This window comes from Barbatula barbatula (genome assembly GCF_947034865.1).
Source record: "Barbatula barbatula genome assembly, chromosome: 2".
NCBI lineage: Eukaryota > Metazoa > Chordata > Actinopteri > Cypriniformes > Nemacheilidae > Barbatula > Barbatula barbatula.
Genome location: NC_136767.1, coordinates 22168879 through 22192383, shown reverse-complemented (window position 1 = coordinate 22192383; position 23505 = coordinate 22168879). Strand labels below are relative to the sequence as shown.

General features: G+C 40.5%; 1 protein-coding gene across 1 annotated transcript; it reads right to left on the bottom strand.

The window, feature by feature from the left end:
- Positions 1-371: 371 nt before the first annotated feature.
- gas2l1 (growth arrest-specific 2 like 1) lies at positions 372-22760 on the bottom strand. The gene is made up of 5 exons (XM_079485799.1): positions 21290-22760; positions 10373-10480; positions 7779-7875; positions 6962-7265; positions 372-4983 (listed from the first exon to the last, which is right to left on the bottom strand). The coding sequence occupies exons 1-5, from the start codon at positions 21971-21973 to the stop codon at positions 2970-2972; spliced, it is 3207 nt and encodes a 1068-aa protein (XP_079341925.1). The 5' UTR covers positions 21974-22760; the 3' UTR covers positions 372-2969.
- Positions 22761-23505: the final 745 nt, after the last annotated feature.

The following is a 23505-nucleotide window of genomic DNA, read 5'->3' as shown; positions in this document are numbered from 1 at the left end:
TTTTTTAAATCTCAATACTTACTGCTGTTATCAACATGATACTTGATGCAAAAGGACTGGCATGACTTTTTTATGATTGTAATACAGAAAACCCTCAAGCAAGTACCGTGACCGATACTGTATTGAAACTATTGTGTCATTTTTTACATTTCATAAAATTCAGACCATATTCAAGACAGAGATCTCTTGAATATTTACATGTTCACTGTTTTGTCAGGGCAGGACAGGTCTGTCCCCGTTGTCCGTTTTATTTGTACAAACAATCTTTGTAGGCTAAGAGTAAAATGGGTCTAAATGTCTTTGAGGTTATCAGTCAACACATTGTGTTCTCTATCTATTCCACCCAGAAAAACACAGTGTGCAAAAGATTTCATCGCCAAAAAATTTATTACAAGAATTAAATTAACAGCAATTGGTTGTCAGGGAACGGTGGAATGTTGGTCTTGCAATATTGCTATTCAACACAGACAAATTCCACAATGTCAAGACCTTACATTTCATTGTCAACATTGAACAAATAAGAAATAATCAATCAAATATGCAAATAGTAGAAATTAAAGTGATTCCATAAACATTTAGATCAACTCAATCCACAGTCTTTCCATCAACCAGCCATGGCATATATTCAACATTTATTTTTGTACAATGAAAATCAGATTTCTGGTTTTGCAAGTAAATAATCATGTGAATCTACACGCTTGTCGTTCTGTTGTCGAGAATGAATACAGATCAACCAAACCCATCCATGCAATACATTTCAAATGTGATTTCCAAACCCGCAATGCATGTCAACGCAGAGAAGAAACTGTTTTTGTTAAAAAACAAGAGAAAACACAAATGACGATCAAAAGGAGTCAACTGTACATGCGAGTGATTATACTGGAAAGATGAACTGAATGGCTATGTAGTGTGTATACGTGTTTGCCTGACTACAGTGTAACAGGCACAGCAACCGTGAATATAATCTGAAAGACTGCAGAAAGCTCTACAATCCAAGGTGTGAAACTTAACGTTGTTCTAAAGTGCCACAGCAGAAGCTATGTGCGGTGGTGCACTGACTAGCAGGTTTTATACAGTATAGGTGGAGATATGCATGGTCATACCAATCGTAATAATCTTAGTTGCAGTCTTTTAGGCAAACAGAACCCAGAAATCCAAACCACAAAACACCTCTTTCAGGGGCAAAAAAGTGAGAGAGCAAACATCAGACCATCTTTCAATATAACACTTGCACTCATGAATACACAGCAGCAGTGTAAAGCCTTTAAAAGAGAACTTACCAAACATGAACCAATAATCCATTTATTCAAAAGCATAAAACATATTCCCTTTATAAAACACTTTAGATCATTTACCGAGGTCCAAAGATTTAACATCCACTCTCAAACCAGTATGTTGTAGTGTAATTAAACAGGATTTAAGTAACTTAACAAACAAATCATAAAATCCCCCACTCAATGATACATTTATATTGTCACCCTCAGCATCCTCATCAATATATAAATAAACAGTCAAGTAACAGAGTTCACTCAAAGGAAATGACGTTTTCAGCACATCCACATGTGTAATGTGTGGAATGCGTTCGACCACTTGGTGGCGCCACAGAGCTTAAATAGAAAGTGGCAAGAATAACAGTCATCGTACAGTTTTGGACTCCATATGAAATTTACAATAAAAGTGACTCAGGCATATTTGAACGTTTTCCTATACACAGTGTGTAGTGATTTCCACTTAAAACACCCTACTGATATGAGAAATCATAAAACGAAGAATCCTTCATTTCTCACCTCCACATAAATCATGAAGTATTTCTGATTCAATCAAGAGACTTACAGAGAAATGCTGATGAATCATAAATCTGTTACCTTAACTATCTATGATTGGCTGTCTCACAGTTAACAATGGGCTAGAACAGAGGGTCCATCAACATCTTAAACATTCACAGACTTGCCCACCCAGATAAACACACATACAGGACCCCACAAACACAGCTTCTCATCCTTACTTTAAGGCAGGAAGATTTGTCAAGGCAACCTTCAATAGCAACATTGCATAGCTAAGGCAGAGTTATCACACTCAAATACACCAACCTTAAATTCAATAATTATATGTACATTTCACCAAATTAACATATATTACATATGAACCTATACATCAATCAGTTTGTACATATTACACAAATATTAACATGGGTGCCCTATTGTTTATGCAAATTGAGCAAGTCTATATAGAATATCATCCAATTAGGATCAATAGAAACAACAGAAGGGGAGGTGTTCCTATGATGTCCTATTTAGCATGGGCTAAATAAAAAAATTCTTATTTGCAATTTTGGATCCCACATAGAGCTTAAAACTTCAGATAGCAGATGCTAGCAGATGTACATCAAATTATATTAGATGTTTTCAGCACTCCATCTTGTTTGCGTAGAGCTTGAAGGGCATGCTCTTAGTTTCAACACCAGAATACAGAATAATCTGTAAATGACAGTTCCCTCAATAAAAGATTAACACTTTATCACCATCTTAAGAAAACTAACAATACTTGTTACAATGTGTTGTTGTGGAACCAATTTAGAAATGAGAATGTAACAGCCCAGAACCCACAGCGCTGCTTTGAATAAAACCTATACACCACAAAACTTCCTTTGATAGGAAATGCAGTAATTTACCTTTCGAAATTGAAAAGTAAAGAAGCAAACAAGATGATTCGATCAAATAAATTACACATAGTGCATGTGGTGATGGAGAGGAGACAACTCGGTCAGAAATGATGTTTGTAATGTTCCACTTTGCGGACAAACCTGTCTCCATTGAAACAACGGTTAAGATTCCAGCATCCTGCTACATGTTACCAAAATCAGATGTGCATTGTCTTCTTGTCATTATAAATGTGCTTTGTGTCTCAAACACTCTTTAAAGCTGTAAATGTCAGTTGCCTGAGTCCATCATTATTCACATCACCACACTTCACATCCAGGCCTCCTGGTCAAGACTGGACTCTGAAGAGTAAGCACACTCTCTAGAGCCCATAGCTGGAGAGCGCTGCTGGGGTTGAATAAGGTCAGCAAAAGCCTGGTGCAGAGCTTTGTGTGAAGGTTGGTGACTGTTTGAACGTGGGGACTGTGGTGGGGTCTGGCAGGGAGATGAATTGGAAGGGGACTGATAATGATTTCTGTATTGCACAGGTGTAGGAATGCGCGACGGGCTGTTCTCGGGTCTGTTGTCAGTTCGAGGTCTCATCCGTGGACGTAGCTTGAGCTTGTAGATAGAAGGCACCCTCTCCGCCTTCTTTTGACCTCGTTTGGCTCGAAGAACCACCGCACCATCGGCATCTCCATTAGGCAAGGGTAAAGGAGGTGTGCAAGATCCCTCAGATGGAGGTTCACTCAGGCTGAAACACATGGAAGAGCTCTCACTAGATGAATCTTGGTAGGAACAGTCATCCGGAGGTGGTGGAGGGGAGGGAAATGACTCTGGTAGGTCACCATTTGGGTCTGCGCTATGGTCATATGGTAGATCAGGATGATGTTCGGTTTGTGGGACGTCTCCTTCCATACCCACCACAGCCCAGTCCACCAGGTCCCGCTGGCTGTCCATTGGTACCGGTAAACTCCCAGTGAGATTTTTGGGGTGGTACACAGACTGTGGGGGATCTCCTTCCTCTATGGAGCTGGAGATGGCAGGAAGCTTGCGGAGAGCTCCGCCTCGTCCGGCCCATCTCTCTCCCTCCAGGAGCCCACCATTCGGGAAACCTCCCCGAATTTGGTTGTGGAGGAGGGTGGGAGGATCCTCAAGCGCACAGGGATGTGGGTTAGTCCGTTTAGACTCTCGTAAATCAGGAAGCACTCCTAACTTGCCTCCAACGTTGAGAGAAGATGTGGAAGAGTTTGATGAAGAATAGGCAGAGTCTGTAACATTAGCGTCACCTGTGGATGTCGGAAGCAACCCTACACCTTGTTGGGCAAGGGGAAGCGGAACGGACCCAATTTCCCTTCCAGCACTGGACGATTTGCTCTGCCCCGCCCTGGATTGCTGCGTATTGGCCAGAAACTCAGCCTCAAAACTGCGATACAGGTCTTGCTCCCGTTGAGGGTCCAGACTTGGCAGAAGATGCAAACTCAAAATATCACCCTGGTTCTCCTGCTGTTGGTGGTGGGGATTTACCCATGTTTTTTGTTCTCTTCCTGTGGATCGCAAAGTGTGCATGTTTCGAGGGGAACGTGGTGTAAGGTGATGATTCGATCGTGGGGAGGAATGTGGGGAGCGCCGCCCAGCCGGTGAGACAGGGGGAAGCAGTTTGCGATTTCCGGAGGAAGGTGAGCGAGGAGCAGGGGGTTTTGGCATTACCATCACCTTCTTTCCAGGACTTCCACTCGCACTTCCTTTCCCAGGTGAGTTAGATGCGGAGGCGGATGCCTGTCTTCTGGGCAAGCTTCCACTCATTCTTGAAGATGATGGCGGCACGTGCTTGGGCCTCAGTTCCTCTCTCCGATCCATGGAGAGAGGCTGAGGGTCTCCGTGAAGAGGAGATGATCCAGGACTCGACTCACATAGATGGTTTCTGGGTGCCTTGCCCTGGCTGAGGGAGCGTGGAGCCTGGAGCCTCCTTGGACCCTCAGGTCCCAAGGATCTGCCTCTCTCGGGCGTGCGGGGTGTACGGTTTACCTCGGCTGAGGCCTGGGGTGGACTAGGTTTCAGTAAGGAGCCGGACTGAGGTGCAGGACGCTCTCTGGAAGCACTGCGGGAGTGGGTCTGAGCCATTCTCACAGCTGCGACCTGTGTCCCTGGTGCAGGACGCTCAATAACATGCTTTCCTTCCTTACGGTTAACCAGCAGCACCACCTTCTCTCCGTGGGCCTGCCGTGTACCCAGAGAGAAGCGGCCTCCTCCTGTGCTACCTTCTCCACCTTTGGAGGAGGTTGTAGAAGAGTCGCTATCTCCAGAAAGCCTGCGAGTAATCTGAAGATGGGAGTCCTTATTCCTATAAGAAGAAATACATGTTTTACCCAAGATTCATCTTTAAAGTCATGGTATTGATTCAATTCATATTTTTTTATGCCACTATTTGTGTAATTCAGAGAATCGATCATTTGAACGCAACAAAAATGTGCATTGCATGTAAATATATGCAAAATGCTTACATTTATATGAATAAATTATAAACATCATTTCAGTAATCTACATGATTCTATTTAATATTTGTAGTCACTGTGAACTGTTTGCACAGAGAATCTGTGTAAAGCATGCAGTGAAGCATATGCAAAACTAACCGCAGTGGCCAAATCTGTGGGATTACACAACCATCAAAAAGGAAGAGACAGCAGGATTACCATTCTCTGGCATTATCATACACATGCACACAAACATGTTCTTAACATTAATCTTCAAAATACAGCATTCTGAACTGTATATATGTTTAAATTCTTCCCACAAGTATAAGAAAACATTTAACATTCTTGACAGAGCGCTTTTCCAACATTGCACCGAATCTTCGTCGTTGCTTAATGGTTCCACTCCGTGCCGATCCATGCCAGCCGGTACGTAAATGATTTCTTTTTCCACCGAAATGTTTAGAATGTAAACACAAATGGGTCACGCACTGCCTTGGTAAAACAAGAGACAGAGCTATAACGCCTTCATTAGCACGAGTTCGACAACCGTGCCGAAAAATCTGAGCTGCGAACAGTTTGCCGTGTCAAACCAGGCTCACGTGGAAACATAACTGTAACGGTTTCAGACTGTGCTTAGATAGGTTCGGCACAATGGTGGAAAAGCGCTCTTTGTTCCATGTCGACAGTCTGGCCCTGTAATGAAACCTAAATAAACTCTCTGCTGACCCGTTTCTTCAGTGACAGACATTAGCGGTGAGATTATTCTAATCTTCAGTAATCCAGCCTGTCTCACCTGTGAATCCGGGAGTGCAAGTGTTAAAGTGTTTTGCTTTGACGCTTGGCCTGCATCTTTGGTCATCCTGAGGAAACTAAGGCACACTGCCAAGATAAACTAGCAGGCTGTTCGTGATGCAATTATACAATGGCGTGCCCACAACACATTGCCTCATAATCACATAGGAATCGTGAAACTTTTTCTTTCTTAGTTTTAGAGTAAATTCTGCTTTCTTAATACTGCATTAATAAAGGTTTTACAGTCATGCCAGTATTTTATATTCTGAACTAACAAATTGTATATTTCTACATTTGCTCCAGAAATAAAGAATGAGCATGCTATCATTACAATCATACACAGTGCTCTTTTTGTAAAATGCTATTTCTATCTCTAACTCGAGGGGGAGTTATAAACTGAAGATAGACGTCAGGTCAATGTCACCTGGGATTAGTTTAAATCTTCTTGCAGTAATCTGTGTCTTCCCTGTGTTCATGTTTGTTTGTGTGCATGTATACTGTTGCCTTAAAATGTCGCAGTGCTATAATTTGTGGAGGTAACTGGGTCAGTAGGAACAAATGGCAGACACCCTGCGGGATTCATAGAGAAAACCAACTGTGCAAACATATTCATGCATGTGTCACAGTCATAACACTTCATGCTTCAATTCATCCCATAAATAGACATTTCTGTACATATGGCAGTATAAAATAAAACGATTTGATTTTCTTTAATTATTATCAAAATGAACCAAATATAATTTCATAAAATACTGTATGACAACAATGAATATCATTTTTTGCCATCTTTAATCAACAGAATAATATATTAAATATATATTTATTATGTCATGAGAATATATATTTCCATGCCCTTTTAACTGCTTACTAAATATCTTAAATCTGCATTTTACTTGTATTATAATTCAGTAAGGCACCCCTGAGTGTTTTCTTTTGGGAACTTTTCTTTCTAGGTACTTTTCAAACAAATGCACGTGCTCACCCATATCATCATTAAAAACACAGGCTACATTCACACAAACACACTGCCACACACCCAAACATGTGTACACTGACCTGAGAGGATTAAAGTGACGTGGTTCTGATCTGTCTCGCGGTGGTCGAGGCAGCAGCGCTGTGGGTCGTCCCGTGTCCATCTCCACAGGTACGACTGCATGATGCAACCTGCCAGGCCGTGATGGCGAGGAGTTAGCCGTAGAGCCCAAGGCAGGATCCAAGGAGCGTCTGTCAGTGGTTTTGTGTGGTGCTATGCCCTCATTGCGCCAGTGAGGTCCTGGGCTTGTGGAGCGTGAGGAGTGAGCGCTGGAGCTCTTGCTGTGAGGTCCCTGGCCGCACGCTTTTGCCTGCTGATACCTGTGTGCTAAGGTCAAAGAAACACATTAGAAGGCTCTTTTAAAGGGATAGGTAATTCAAAGATGAAAATTCTGTTATCAATTACTCACCCTCTTGTCATTTCAAACCTGTATAACTTTCTTCCGAATTTTGAGGTTTGAAATGACAAGATGGTGAGTAAATGATGACAGAATTGTCATCTCTTTAACACTCAAAACAAAGATGAGGTCATTTTCATTATATTGCAGTACAATGTACTTTCCCAATGTGATTTCTCACTTAAATAACCTTTACAACATTTTACAACTCATTCTTTATCATAATTGTTGTCAAGGCCACAAAAAGACATTGAATTACACAAGTTGTGTGGAGTGCTGAAATTAAGGAACTAATCCTTAGTAACCGATACACACGAGAAACCTGTATAACTTGAATGAATGGCACTGTTAAAAAGCAAACAAAGAAAAGTGAGAAACTATTAAAAGAATCCTAATAATCTTAAACCCAAAGACATGAAATGAGGCACAAAGTGTACACTCACAGAAAGCAGCGCAGCGGCAAGGATCATGTTTGTCGAGGTAATGCTCAAGCGTGTCCCAACCTCCACCCACACGTACCATCACATGAGTCCGTAACACCTACAGAGAGACAGAGAAATGATTTTCACAAACAGTTGAAATAAAACTTATGTAAATGTATTAAATTCCATTTTATTTAGAGCTTTTCACAATGTGCATTTCACTAAATATTCTCCATTAAGCTAACTAAGGGTACTGATTTTTTATGTCTAGAAAGACATATAGCTTTACATGAAAAATATACTGAAATAAGTATATTAAAGACCACTTCGCAAGATGTTAACACTGGTCCAGAAGTACTTCCGGTTTCATTTTTATAACAAATATCTTAAAAATATTTCTTTAACATGTTGATTTGATTATACGTTGGTTGTTTGTGCAATGTTTAAAAACTGAAACAGGAATTTATTCTGGACCAGTGTTGAATCGACGTTGTTCATGTTTTTTTAAAGTGGTCTACAGCACCAGCCATGTAAACAGGATAAAACTTCAGGTTTGTGTGATTGTTCAGCAGTTGCTTGACAAAGCTTTTCCAAAATGCTTCATTTAAAAAGTCGATTAATAAATGTTCACATTACACAAATGTAGCATTTGTTATTCAATATTGACAATTATCAGTGTTGTTCAAATGGTCGCTTAGTATAAGCAACAATAATAGTGATGCTTAGCAAACTACAATAATAATAATAATACAGGTGGGACAGCATGACCCTGTGTCCTTTAATGTTAAGTAACAGATCTGCCCACCAACACTTCCTCTATCCACCTCACTGCCTCCTTCATAAGCATAACAACACACTGAAGAGTTGCAGAGAAAACAAAATGACATCGGGCACAACACACACACTCCCCCTTATTCAAGGCCTTCTCAGCTGGTATCCAGAGAGAGGGGAATGTATGAGCATTAGCATAAAAACGCTCCTTCCTTTGCTCTCAGCCCTGTTCCTTCAGTTCTTTATAGTGAAAAGAAAGAAAAGGAGAAATGAGGCTCACTTTCATTCCTTTATCAAGCCTCGAGTTAGAAAAATCATTTCGCTCGTCAACGGTATATTTTGAACTTGAAGCAGTGAAGCTCTTTGGCATCGCTAAGCTCCATCTGCTGAGCACATGCTAAGAAATTACCATGCGATGAGTGTCCGTGTGCCTTTGCCATGAAAAGAGCACATCTGTGAGTCGGCACAATGCCCACCTCTGCAAATTTACACAAGGTCGCGTTTTAACAAAGACCGAAACATAAACAGAACACACCTTACACTTCAATGTATATATTTGTAGAGCTGTGTTGATAATGTAAACATCTAAATGTAACTGCAGAAAGATGCGCTAAGTAGCTATCAGCTAAAAGGTTGACAGAGCAAACAGAGCAATGTTTTGATAGCACCACGGAGCTGCGGTGTTTACTGGTTTTCATTATACAGTCGTCTCCGTATATTAAACCGGGATCAAACTACACACTTTAGCTTTCAAAAGCACATGGGAGTCAGATGTGAAGTTGCCACGGCAACAGTCGGAAATATGCTGAAACTGTAATTACAACAAACAATGTTAATCTCTCACTAGCCAACGGCTCTGTCACTGGGGGTTTTAGTGTTTGTTGCAGTTTGCAAAAATTAACATGATGGCACAAGAGCATTGGAATGAGACGACCACCCATAATTTGCCACTTTTTGTCTCTTTTAAGGTTGGCGTGTAAAGGGCCTCTGATTCACCCCGAGCTAAAGGGCTTATTGTGCTGGCGAAGAATGATGGGATGATGCTTCTATATATAATCCTTAACACACTAAATAAAAGGGCTCAACCGTACAGCACCGACTAAGTTGTACACACAAAACCACACACACACAAACCACAAGGAAGAAACCATTAGGCACAGGAAAAACTGAGAGATAATCAAGACAGAGAGAGAGAGAGAGAGAATGAGGAGGATATAGGGTTGCAGTTATATTATCCATGTGGAGAATAGACTGCATGGAGTTAATCGATTTAGTCCTGCTGAACTGAAGTATGATAAAATTCCTTTGAAAAATGACTCCTGTAGGCCCCAAAACATATTAAACCAAGTATAGATGCATGCATGAAGTGCACGTAAACATGCAATCATGCAAACACAAACACATGAATCTAGGGGGCTAGGTAAAGTACAGGAAATGACACAATTTTCTATTTCTGTTTTCAGTATGGGTGGGTGTGGGTGCTTTAAGATGCAGTTGGATAACAGGCTAAGTCTTGAATAGGTCAGCCTGGAAACTTGTGTAAACACCATTCAGACCTCAAGATGACTTATTATGAAGCTATAATTATTATAGTCTGGCCTCTATTCTGGGTGCACGATAATACAGCAGCACAAACTCAAACGGTAAACTGCAGCATTCTCTATATGTGATGTGTGTTTGTGCTCACTTTGCCGTAAAATACCAAGAGAAGCAAGAATGAAGCTGATATAGCAGACGGTACTTTAACACTTAAAATATAATGTACTTTACAATTAAGCAAAAAAAAGCGGACAAGAAAGTGAATAACTGAGTGAGAGAGATTAAGATTGAAACTGAAGGTGTACCCTGATGAAGATGAGTGCACTGGAGTCGCCCACTTTGTACTTCCCTTCAGAGACTTTGGTCATGGGGAATTGAGATGGGCAGGAGCACTGGCCCAGAATCTCCCGCACCTATAACACACAATATGGATACATATTAAAATCATGTGAGAACAACTGATATAAAACAAATATACAGATCTTGATATCAAAATAATCTCCAAAAATATATCACTGACTACATCTCATATATCAGCATAGACCAAGGAATTCCAAACTTTTTTATTTTTTACATACGAAACAGAAGAGATATATGCAAATATAGAGAACATACAGAAATAGAAAACCTGGTACTAGAATACATGGCATTATTGCACTTTTCTCAAAATGACGTATATGATACTGTTGCTGAAGTCATACGCCATTGTTTAGCACCTAGTTGTTTATCAGCTCTTTGCAGACTACAAATGACATTTAGTCACCCTCGACATGTTCCACCGAGTGCTCAGCAGCACCTGAACAGAAGCAGTTTCCTGCAAGAAACAGTGAGTCATATCCCTCATCTTCCTATAACTTAAAAGAGTGTGATGCAGCGCAGGAAGCAGAGAGCGTGTATGTGCGTGTACTTTAATGGGATCGCATAGTCTGTATATTATTGACTCTTGAGGTCCTGAGGTGACTCACTCCAATTCCTGTCCCACCTTAATTGAATCACACCTCAGGGAAAACAAAGTCTCTCTTCCAAGCTCACATACAGAAACAAAGAGCCATTCCCTATGTTGCGTCATAACTTGACGAAGTTTGGAACTTATCCAAAGATTGACTCACATACACATGTACAAACTTCGAGATGTAATTATGGATGTGAAAAAGAATGACGTAGCAGTACAGTGGGGTGGGTGTGTCGGACCTACAGAAGCTGAGTGGTCAGGCTGGGTGTGGTGAACATGAACTTGCCAAGGCCCTCTGAAATTCTCTCTGATGTTGTTGCTTTCCGTAAAAAGATTCTTAAATGAGTGTGGCCACATGACAACCACCAAGAAAGAACTCCAGAATAAAAATGACAGGAAAAGAAAAGCAATGGTAAGACAAAGACTCCCTCTATGCAAAATGTATCACATGTGATGCACATTTTGTACTTAACACACATCTCCACCCTTTCAAAAGAGACTGAAAAGAGGATTAATATGACAGACACTAAGTCAGCAAAATGTGCAAGATTTACTCAATGAAACCAATGAAACTCAATGACAATGTCTGTAAGGGTGAATCACACATAAACAATTCGTCTCACGTTTCACATCCAAACAAAGTAATATATTTTGAATAAATAAAACAATATTTAGCGCCATTATGACTTTTTTCACTTTGACATTACTTGCATAACAAGAAGGGAAACTGGAATTAAATTCCTGTTTGTGGAACATTCTGCCTGTACGGTTCCTTTATTCTTACGCTGTCTGGACACTGCTTTATGTAAACATATGGAAAACTGAGCTGAATTTCCACAGCTGGGAGAGACGTCAGACTGCGGTTGGCACAATGGAGACTATCTGATTGACTGTTGGAACTGTAGTTTAATGCATTATGAATATCCGTGAACAAGTAAAAAATGTTCATGCTGTTGGCCTGTTTAGTAGTTTAGATGGCTAAAGAAGGAATATTCTGTCATTGACATACTCCAAGTCTGTTTAGGCAGCATGTATCTGACAGTTACTACAATACAAGAACGAGCACAGTCTGTCTCCTAATATTTCTCGTCTCATACTTTCTGTTGCTCTGTCGCTCTAAAGTAATAAGTTTGTTTGTGTGTGTGTGGATGACTTGAAACCCAGTCATCACCTTCAGAGTTTTCATTAAAAAACCCATATTGATCAACCACTGTTCTAAATATTGTGGGAGATGAAATACTGTCTACTTTACATTCTCAATAGCCAGTTTTATTTGCTATTAAAATAATTTTAGAATTTTGAGAAATAGAATTAGAATAATGCACTGTTAACATAATACAATATTGCAAAATGTAATGCACCCAAAGCAAAAAAATCTGTCATTATTAACTTGCCATTTCAAACATGTATGACTTTCTTCCGCAGAACACAAAAGAAGATATTCGGAAAAATGTTGATAACGGAACAACCCATTTACTTGCATTGGTTTTGTGTTGATACAATAAAAGTTAATGGGTACTGCTGTTATTTCATTACAAACAGTCTATCACTTTTATATATTGCATTATATTTTCCATATCATTTTGTTTCGTAAGGGTTGACTATTCTAGTAAGAGAATAAATGGACTTCAGGCAGCAAAATCGCTGTCACAAAGGTACAGAACATTGAGCTCTCGTTCCATTATAAGGTGAATCGGGTCCAAGCATTGTAATGCACTGTAGCAGACCAAAACAGGCCGACTCCCTGTAATGTTCTCACAACCTTTCTTTGTTGATATTAGATGAGGCACCTCCCTGTCCAAATGCTGTGAAGCCGTTATTTAAATGTATGCAACACCAGCACTATCCCTTCAGCTGTCATATATGCAAACAGAGCAGAAACAATAAGTTCTGCCTGTGCCAGAGTGAGCGCAGAAAAATGAGAAAATGATGGCTCTGCTCTGCACTGACTTTAGGAATGAACAAAAATAAAAATACCAAAATATGAAATCTCTTTTTTTTTAAAGAGTAGTTTAATATAAGACATATTGATATGTATGTAACATAAAACTTCACAATGACAGCCCAATGCTTCTAAATAAACAATAAAACTAAAACCATTGCTTGTAGACCTCATCTTGGTTTGTTTTGGGTACTACATAGCCAAGACAACCATCAGACCATCCCTAGTGCTGTTATCTGTCCAGCTTTGCCTGAGAGCACGTCTGCAGGGAACTCTCAGATTATCACACCGCTTCCTTTAAAGTTAACCACAGCGGCACTGTGGGGCCGTGAGCGACAGCATTAAAGATACAGTACGGGTGCGGCCCGCCTGGAGACCCGGACGAGGAAATGGAGCATCTGAGAGATAGTGAGCTGTATCTGGGTCTCTGATAACTGCGGGGTACCTGTTACACACATACACGTCTGGCTTTGTGCTGACCTACCAACTGAAAGGGAGAGAAGGACCCTTCCGGGCTTAGATATAATGCCGTGAGGGTGGATTGTTTTGGAGTTGCTAAATCATTTCTCAGTAATCGCGTGACGGAGCATCTCAGGAGATTTGTGTGTAAATAGACACCCTGGAATGAAACGGGAGTGCAATAAAGTGCTAGGCTTGTATGTAGACATACAAAAGCAGACAAACATTGTATAGTTACAAACTATTACTACTTTTACTCTTAAAATGGTAGTCTTCTCTTAATGGCATTCATCTGCTACCTTTAAAGCCGGGGTTCCCAAACTTTTCAGCCCACGACCACCAAAATAACAGTGCCAGTGACTCGAGACCCCCACTATCCCCGGAGGTGGTTAATGTATACAAACCTTGCACGCAAATGTGCACATGCACCTATTCTACCCAAACATGTATAATGTTAAGAGCACAATCTAACCTAAAATTATTTTTTAGTTATTTAATCACTACATTACTTTAACTATTACTACTACAGATGGTCGAATTTCATCAAACTGATTAGAGTGCTGATGGATGTGGCCTCTTATCTTACCTGAGGAAGATGGCCCCTCTGACTGCGGCGCTTCTCTACCTCTGTCAGAGAGGACATCTTCCTCAGGTACGATAAGAGGCACATCCATCAGCACTCTAATCAGTTATTATCAGTTATCAGTTAATTTTTATGTAAAGCATCACTTTAAACCCTGAAAAATAATCTGCATGCACATGGGACTGTTTAACGTGGTGCTGTAAATGGGCTTGCTGCACCTAACCTAATGCGGTTGGCTCATGTCCTTACTGGGACTAATCACTTCAGAGGGGGATGAAATTCCTAAGGCTGAGGGCTTATTAATTTACATTGTTTTATTTTTAACTTAACTTATATTTTTTACACGTATTGATTACACATGCTATTTCTAATTATTAAAATAAATCTGGAAATCATCTTGCAACACTGCCCTTGCGGCTTTGCGATCCCCCGGGATCCCCCTACTTTTGGGACCCCTGCTTGTAATTATTAAATTATTTATTCACCCTCATGCAATTATAAACCTGTGACTTTCTTCTGCAGAACGCCAACGATGATTTGGAAACCAAACAACATTGGACCCCACTGGCTGCCATTGTATGGACCACTGAGTGAAATATCTTCTTTTGTGTTCCACAGAGTGACATGAGGGTGAATAAATTTCGACCTAATTTTTTTTTTGGTGTCAAATATACCTTTAAGCTTGCAAAAATGTCATTTTTATGTCATGTTTTATATTGCTTTATGACAGCGCTACAATAATTGTAGCAGCATGCTTTAGTTTGGCAGAAACTATGGTTACCAAGGTAGCTTGCAAATGTTTTTTAAAACATACACTCGGTCTTCTCTTCAACATGTATGTGTGCCAAAAGAAAATAATCAATAATCTGCAAGCTGATAAGTTTGTATCTGATTTCACCAGTAGATATCACAAGACGACTGGGCGAATTCCAATCCAAACACCATCATGAGCTCTCTGAGCTTCAGGGGGTGTCTGGCAGAACCAAAACATTTTTGCACCTCCACAGGAGGGTGGAGTTAGTTACCAGCTGACACTGACCCAACATCAACATCACACACACAAAAACTCAAAATACACACATTTTCAGCCAAATAACATTTTAACATAAGGACATTCATAAGATTTCAAGTATCAGCTGTGACCATGTGATTGTGTCAATGACCGTCAATGACAACCAAGTCAACATGTCGGGAACGTTTCCTTAAAATAAGTCACTCTGTAAACTTCCACTGTTGAAGTTTGAAAGGTTAAACTCCAGTGAGGAGACAAGAAAGGCTTGTTCTGGCGTGTGCTCAAGGGCAGAGCAAAATATGTGTCCTGTCAAAGAGCAAAGAAAGAAAGCTCTCAGGATTTCTCATTATACAACAAGACTATCATTCAGCGCTTTTGTTTGCGGCGTTGATGAACAAGTCAAAGGGAGATGCACTGAGCTATAAACTCACGTAAATACCATCAGGTGACCCTCTGCTAGAATACAGCGCTGTAAAATTCACATGACTTTATTTGCTCCTAGTATATTATCACTCCAGCTGTAGAACCTAAAAATTGGTACGAGGTTGAGATTGAAATGAAACAAAACTCCACTGGGTCTGCTGGGCATGAAGGAACTTTTGAGCCATGTAATTTTCCTCTGCATCATTGAAAGAGACGAATTGATCAGTAATAAATCACGTTTAACGCCACAATTCACATAAATATTTTAAGCAACGGTAAAAGTATCTTGCATCATTAAACATGACCATTCATCCCTTATTATAGAATAAATAATACATTTCTAGAGTCAATCCTTAACATTTATTAACTTCAATTAAGTATTTTCTATTTCTTCTACCATTTGCCTCACAACATAAATATTTCAAAACATACATACATGACTATCGTATTTAATTGAATATATCCTGCCCCAGATTTTGATTCGGCTTCGCCGGCTTTCATTTAATGGTCACTACAATGAAGCTTTTTGCTTTGACAGAACAGCTAAAAGCATCATCAATTACTTTTATCATACATTTTTTTTCCATTTCAAATGCCCAGGGGAGGAAGGTGGGTGTTAGGTCTATGTATAAACTAGAACCAGTTCCAGCCTTGACCTCTATTAGGCAGCCAGAAAAAAACCTAAATTAAGAATATTAATACACAGAAAATGTTTAATTACATTTCTGATGAAAAGCACTGCAGTGCATTGTTGAGAGATCACACTATTGATACTAAAGCTTACCATTGCACTCAAAGAGCACCATGGTATTATTGTGGTAAATGTCCAAAAGAATGGTTTATATTGTTGTGTTTTTTTGCAGTAATATAAAACATCATGCTTTCAGTCAAAACACATTGCGCATGTTGTGATTGCTGAGCAGAAGAGCTGTCAAACGATTAATTGCGATTAATCGCATTAAGAATAAAAGTTTGTGTTTACCTAATATATGTCTGTGTGCTGTCCATATATTCATTTTATAAACCAACACACACAAGTAAATATTTCCTAAATATATATATATGTATTTATTTACATTTAACAATAATAATATTTAAATGTTTATTCATTTAATTTATTTCTTAAATATATGCAAGTGTGTGTATTTGTTTGTTAATACAAAATGAATATGCACAGTACACAGACTTGTATCTAAACACAAACTTTTATTCTGGGTGCGATTAATTGTGATTAATCGTTTGACAGCCCTACTGAGCAGATGCAAGCACACATGCACACATTATGCATGCTTGCTCTGTTTTATTTGCTTGTGTGTTTACAAACTCTACGCTGTATAAAAAATCGCCCTTTAGGATTATAACGCAACCACGCAAACAAAAGCTGAGCACAAGCTTGTGTTTCAACGACCCGGCACAGCTTAATACTGCAGCAGTCCAGAGAACCACATGTGTCCTACGGCAGCTATTAAAAGCATATATCAGCATGACCATAAACAGAGAAATGACTTAGAAAAGTTGAGCTCATACAGAAAGTGAGAGAGAGCGCGAGACATTCGCCGGCAGCAGCCTCAGCTTGTGTGAGGCTGCGGGGCACAAACTGCCATGACCTACTTTTCCTGTCTCTCTTTCTCCGTTTCTCTCTCGTGTCAACCATTAGAGGTGGGTCTATCAGGCCGTACAGTACATGCACCTCTGGCACTCGTCTCCTGCTCTTTTTTTCTCTTTAACATGTACTGAAGCATGATGTTCACTGAGCATCACATCACCCCGGCTGCCCTTTATTCTCCATCCATCTCCTTTGTGTTATTCTGTCCTCTTTTCAACCCTATATTCCATCTGTTCTTATTCTTTTTTATTTTACCTCTCACTCACACATCTCTTGTGTTTCATATTTTCCTCTAGTCTCTTATCTCCTCCTGCAAAGCTTTGTGTTTTTTTGGGCTCCACCCCTCTATCTGATTTCTCCCTCCCGCTGTCGTCCTTCATTTCACCTCTGGTACCTCACGGCAATGTGCTCCTCTCTGTTATCTTCATGCTTGGATGTTTTTGGAGGTAACCAGGATGTTGCTAAAGTTTTCCGAGTCAAATGTCTTAAACATTACACCTCACAACCAGCCACATGATTTGCCCAGTGTACAAAGCAAAGAGAACCCTCGTTGCACTGCACCATCCGTCTGAGCATCCCCTGTGACATCTAACAAAAGATGGTCTCACTGGCCTTGAGCTCAGGGCACAGACTGTGAATTATCTACCCAGTCTGGATGTCTCCCTCATATTTAGCTTAGTTTAAATGGGTTAATCTCTTTAGACAGTGGAGTTTTTCAAATTTTATTCATTTTTGTACTCCTGATATTTTATTTCACTTTGTAAATATTAAGTATTTGCAGGTTGGTTATTGTTCTATACACTGTACACACATCACTGGACACAGCCTTTGATGCAAATGCTAGTGCAACAGAAATGTCCTGATTTTGCCAATAATGCTGAATGAAATGTATGTGTACATGCATATGTGTGATTTTTGTGGCATGGTGACAGCAGTTGAAAGGAGGTTTTTGATTACTTGTGTGTGACAAAAAGAGAGAATATTGAGGTTGTACATTATTGACTAAGCCATGAAGCAGAATGTCAAGGCCTCAGGGTGTGTGTAGAGAGAGAGAGAGAGAGAGAGAGAGAGAGAGAGAGAGAGAGCGAGAGAGAGAGAGAGAGAGAGAGAGAGAGAGAGAGAGAGCGAGAGAGAGAGAGAGAGAGAGCGAGAGAGAGTCTTTTCTTTCTTTTGCAGAATACATCAGAAGATATTTTGAAGAACATTGGTAACCACCTAACCACATTTGCACCCATTGACTTCCATTGCATGGACACGAAACAACTTTTTCAAACATTTCTCAAAGTATCCCCTTTTGTGTGTTTTAAAAGAAAGTAAAAGAGGTTTTAAACTAAATGAGGCTAAATAAATGATGACAGAATAACTTTACAGGAAACTTTAATTTGGCACTAGTTAGTGGTACCTCTATATTACTTTTTTATTGTCAGGGTTTAAAGGCCCTGTTTTTTGGCTGTTTTTGAGGCTTTGATTATGTTTTTTAGGTGTTTAACAATGGATGTTCATGTTTCTAATTTAGTTTCTAAGGGAGGCCTCGCCCCTTTTTTGGCGCATTCCTTTGGGCGGAGGTTATTAAAAGTACTCGGAATAGTGACATCATGTACCCGGGAAGTAGAGGGCTGTAGTCCGATTCGAGCCGTTCTCTGTAGTCCTAGAATTCTGTTAAAGACAATATCACTCTTTGCACTGAACTTTGAGCTTTATCTTTTTGCGGGTATTGTTTATGCTCTAACAGCAACATCACACAGTAACTAAAGGTTGAAAATGTGACCACAGGGAATGGGACCTTTATAGCAAATAGCTGATAATGAATATAAAACTTGATCTCTGTCTGATTTATGTCTGTAGCACAGACAGTTTCATGTCAGATTTGTTACTTTTAGTACAACAGAAAAGATGTAATGCAGGAAGAAAATCTCATAGACGTACACTGAATAAAGCATTTCTATTTTAAGTTTTCTGTGAAGCCTTCTTTCTAAGTATGTGCAATGCAACTTATGACTGCAACAAACCAAGACGTGTGTCATCAACTGAAGTTACAAAAACAACTTTTTCACTCTCAACGTTATCTTGGGTTACAGAGTGTTTGAGTGACTACATGGAAAAATCAACCAAAGCTGCTCTTGAATGTTTGTGACTTGACATTTTTTACTAGGAGTAAGAACAGGCTATACTAAGTAACACAAACACAAAGGGAAGCAGCGCCTCTGTCACCCCCCACACTGCCTAACTGTGGAAAACCCCAATCAAGCCATCTGAGAAAAGCATTAGAGGGAGAGAAATAAAATAAAGAGAGGAACTGTTACTGTAATTTAAATACACAAAACTTCCAGACACTTCTGCTTTTCCTCATACAGCGTGTATATGAGTTTTCACTAGATTTATAAACCAGCTGGGGGAAGTTGTAGGATGCATATAAATCGATGCTTTTGTTTGTGGGTGTGTCTGTGCCTTGCTTCAAGAGAGAGAGACGATGATGACAGGTGAATATCAGGCAAAATTATACCTTTCATATTCCTCAGGGATGAACCGGATTACCAGCACTAAATCCAGCCACATCTACAAAGTCCTTCATCCTGATTCCATTGAAATCTCTTAATGAAAAATATGATTCAAAGGAAATAATCCTCATGGCCATCATTTTACTTAACAGCCATGTATCCTCACAGCAGTAGGGACTCGTATTAGAATTTGATATTCATCATGACCAAGCTAAAAATCAACAAGCTAAATCTGTGAGATCGGTCCAGATGCCTGGATTACACAGTGCGTTCACATGGTTGATATCGTGACTATTAAAAGGCCAAATGAAGCATCTGGCATCATAAAACCACTACAAAAGTTTGGGGAATAAAACGTAATGTAAATGTAAGAGCATCAGAGACGAGAACTTTTGTTTGTAACAGTGAAAAGTAAAGTCACTGAGAGAATTATGATCAATTTAATGAAGAAATCACAGTGTATGATTGTGCAACGTTTATCTGCATTGTGACATAAATTACAAGCACAATGTCTACAACTATTTCATTCATAGTTTGTTTAGTAGTGAATTGTCCCATTTTAAAATGGCTTGAAAATAACTGCTATATTATATTTAACAGAAGGGGAAGTCTGAACGCATAGGTGCAGAGGACCTATTTGTCATGCAGGTGGTTGCACCACAGATTTCTGAACTATGGCAACAAAGTCAGGTGTAAATGAGTCATAACAATGTTTCGTATCAACTTGTCTGAGACCAAAGGCTTTGATGACGATTATAATTAAACAGGGCATGTCATCCCACTATATAAAAGAAGACAGCTGGATAGATCAATTTTGCTGAGTGCTGAACTATGATCTGATGTCTGATATTGAATCCACCCTGACTAAAAAGAACAAAACCAGTTGCTCTAAATGTCCACATGGCTGGTGAGATACGATGACAAGCAGCTGTGTAAGACACAAGGTCATCCGTAAAAAGGACAAATCCAAACTTTCCGATGTGCCCGACACCCAATAAATCACTGACTGTACAATTTAGTATCACTTACACTACAATACACTAACAAGTTGTATTAATACAGGGCATGAAATTGTGATGTAACAGCACCTGACGTGCACGGTTTTCTTCAGCCTGCCTGAATTTATGCTGATGCCAGCAGTTCATCCTCAGGAAAAAAGGTGCTTACACACATATCGTGGCTGGGTGCTCATTCTGTGATGGAGCATAATAAGATCAACAACACCTCAATTTACTATGCCAGCACTTTGAACTTTGGCACTATATATATATCTGTTGATGGCTTGAAGTGATGAAATTATCCACTGTTGTTGATAAGAGGTCACATAATGGAGCGAAGTGAGGGACTTTCAGAGGGAAATTCGGTTTGGACATTTCCTACAACAGGGTGTGCAGTATCTGCGTCAAATGATGTCTCGGTGCACCAGTGCTTTGGATGTTGTGAACTTTCCCATGTTGTAACACAACGCATATCGACAAATTTGATAAGAGAGATACTTCTTTTTTCCGCTGACTGTGACAAGACACAAACCTTCAAATTGAGAGGTGACAACAAAAATATAAACTCACATTTATTTCTTTTTTTACTTTTTTAAAACACCAGTAACTGTTCTAATATGCAGTATGCCTTGGGTATCAAAATGTAACAAGTTCGGAATCATAGCTATAAAACCAGGCCTGGCTTCTGAGATTGAAAAATGTTATTATAAATCTATAAGCATGCTGACAGATGTCAACTGTTAACTCACCAGCTCGTCCAAGTTGCGCATATCCAGCAGGACCCTCTTTTGCTGCTGTTGCCAGCGGGCCACCAGCTCAAGATCGGGCTCGCCAATGCTCTCCTTCCGACTAAACGTCATGTTCGGCGGGATCGACTCCCCCAGCGACTCCGTCAGGCTCTCCTGGTCCCGTATCTCCTCCTCGATCTCCTCCTCAAGTTGAATCAACATGGGTGCCAGCATGCCGAATTTGGCCCCCCGGCGCGCCACTTCCAGCAGACAGAGCACGAAGTTCTTCTCGTTGCACCTCTCCACCAAGTCGTTGGTCTCGAACATGAGGACATCTTTGATCCAAAGCTCCTGCCTGCACCAGGCGATGAAGTTGGACACGTTGTCTCTGGCCAAAAAGGACCCGGGTATGACGTTCCTGGACTGGAATCCCACATCCTTGCTGGGAATCCGCAAAGACCGCGCCGCGTCCGGATAGTTCTCCTTGAATTCCTGGGCGCGCCGGTTCACGTTGTTGGCGTGTCGGCAGAGCGCGCAACCGGCCTCGAGACCCTCCATAAACGTGTCCGCCGTGATGTCCAGATCGTAAAGCGCGTTCAGCCATTCGGCCAAATCCTCCTTCATAGCATACAGGTATTCCTCGCTGGATTTGAACGGCCTGATGCTTTTGGAAGCGGCTGACTGGATGTTGCTCTGATCAGCCATATTACCAAAAAACGTGTATCAGTAAAGGCACGAAATATCAGATTGTCTCACACCGAAAAACCCCATAAATAGCGCCGAGGATGGCAAAATATCAATGCGGCCATCACATCACGACGTGCGGTATGAAATCCTACAGCGCGCCGCGCAGGCTCTCATTCGAGATGATGCAGCTGTGGGATTCCGCGATGGATTCCGGATGTCTGCGAGATACCCGCCTCCTCCAATGAGCACATAGCGATTACTCATTCCCCTATGGAAGAAGAGCAGAGAGAAACAGAGCTATATGAAAATCAGGACTACATGACAGCGCGACGAGACATTATCCTAAAAGAAGCGTATGTCGGATGCGCATCCGCATTGGTTAACAAATCTCCGCAACGCCTCGTTTATACATTCGTTCACACCAATGAAAGAGGACGCATGGCCGATCGCTTCGGCAGACAGTTCTGTCTTCTGGGGCGCTTTAATAATAACGTTCGTCATTTGGACATGATCCGTCCTCTGCGCCGCCTCCTGCCCGACGCGTCGAGCTGCAGTGGCTATACGTGCAGCTATTCTATATCTCATTAGCGGCTCAACGGCAATGTTATCCCTACGCAACCATTTCATTTAATTGCACCAGCGAGCAAACGTTTATATTTGCATCAGATATCCAAATACGGCAACCGTCAGATGAGAGAAAAACAAACGAGCGTTGCTTCATGCATTGATCTACAATTTGCATGCATTGATGATTGCAACAGAAAACACTGATAGTGTTATGAAAAAATCCATCGCGGTTAATCCTGCAAAAGTACATCACGTGATATTTGTTGCACGCGCTCTGTTCAAATCACCTTAAAACTACTTTTAAGAGCGACGCGAGATTACCAAAGCAAACACTGAAACGGTGATGTAATTCAACTCCACGTGAAACCTGTGCATTGGGTAAGTTTAAACGTGTTCATTATCGAGTAGGTTTGATGGCATTTACTCGACGGTATCTAGAGCTTAAAGTACAATTTACCTCATGCCCCACACGTGTCAGGGGCCGTGTGTCAATGTTGAAAACAACGAAAACGAATAAAAAAACCCACCCGAATCACGTTAATATGGCTATAGCATCCGCTGTTTTTGACTTCAGACACGTTTAGGAAGAAACCCTCTCATGACTCTGCCAACGATGTTGGTCATCGGCAAATGAAAGGAGCCATTCTGAATAGGCGGACAAAAGGCCGAGACGAAGACATCATCGTGATGTTAATCAGCCTTCGTTCGTGTCCTTTTAACGATTAGTTCAATAGCTGTGGAACAAAGGAAAGTCTGTCTTCAGAAAGTCAACTCTTAATAACTTTAGGTCAAAGCTTCGGGATTCATTGATATAAGAGTCGAATATTTAATGTTAGACCATTTTTCAGAATGTATGTATCTTGATGTAAATGCTTCTTTAATGGCCCTAATGTGGAAGATTAAAGTGCCCGGATTTGTTGCCTTCCCAAGTGCTGTACTATTTAAAGGGTCATTTTTGCAATACTCCAGTGAAGCTAACTTCA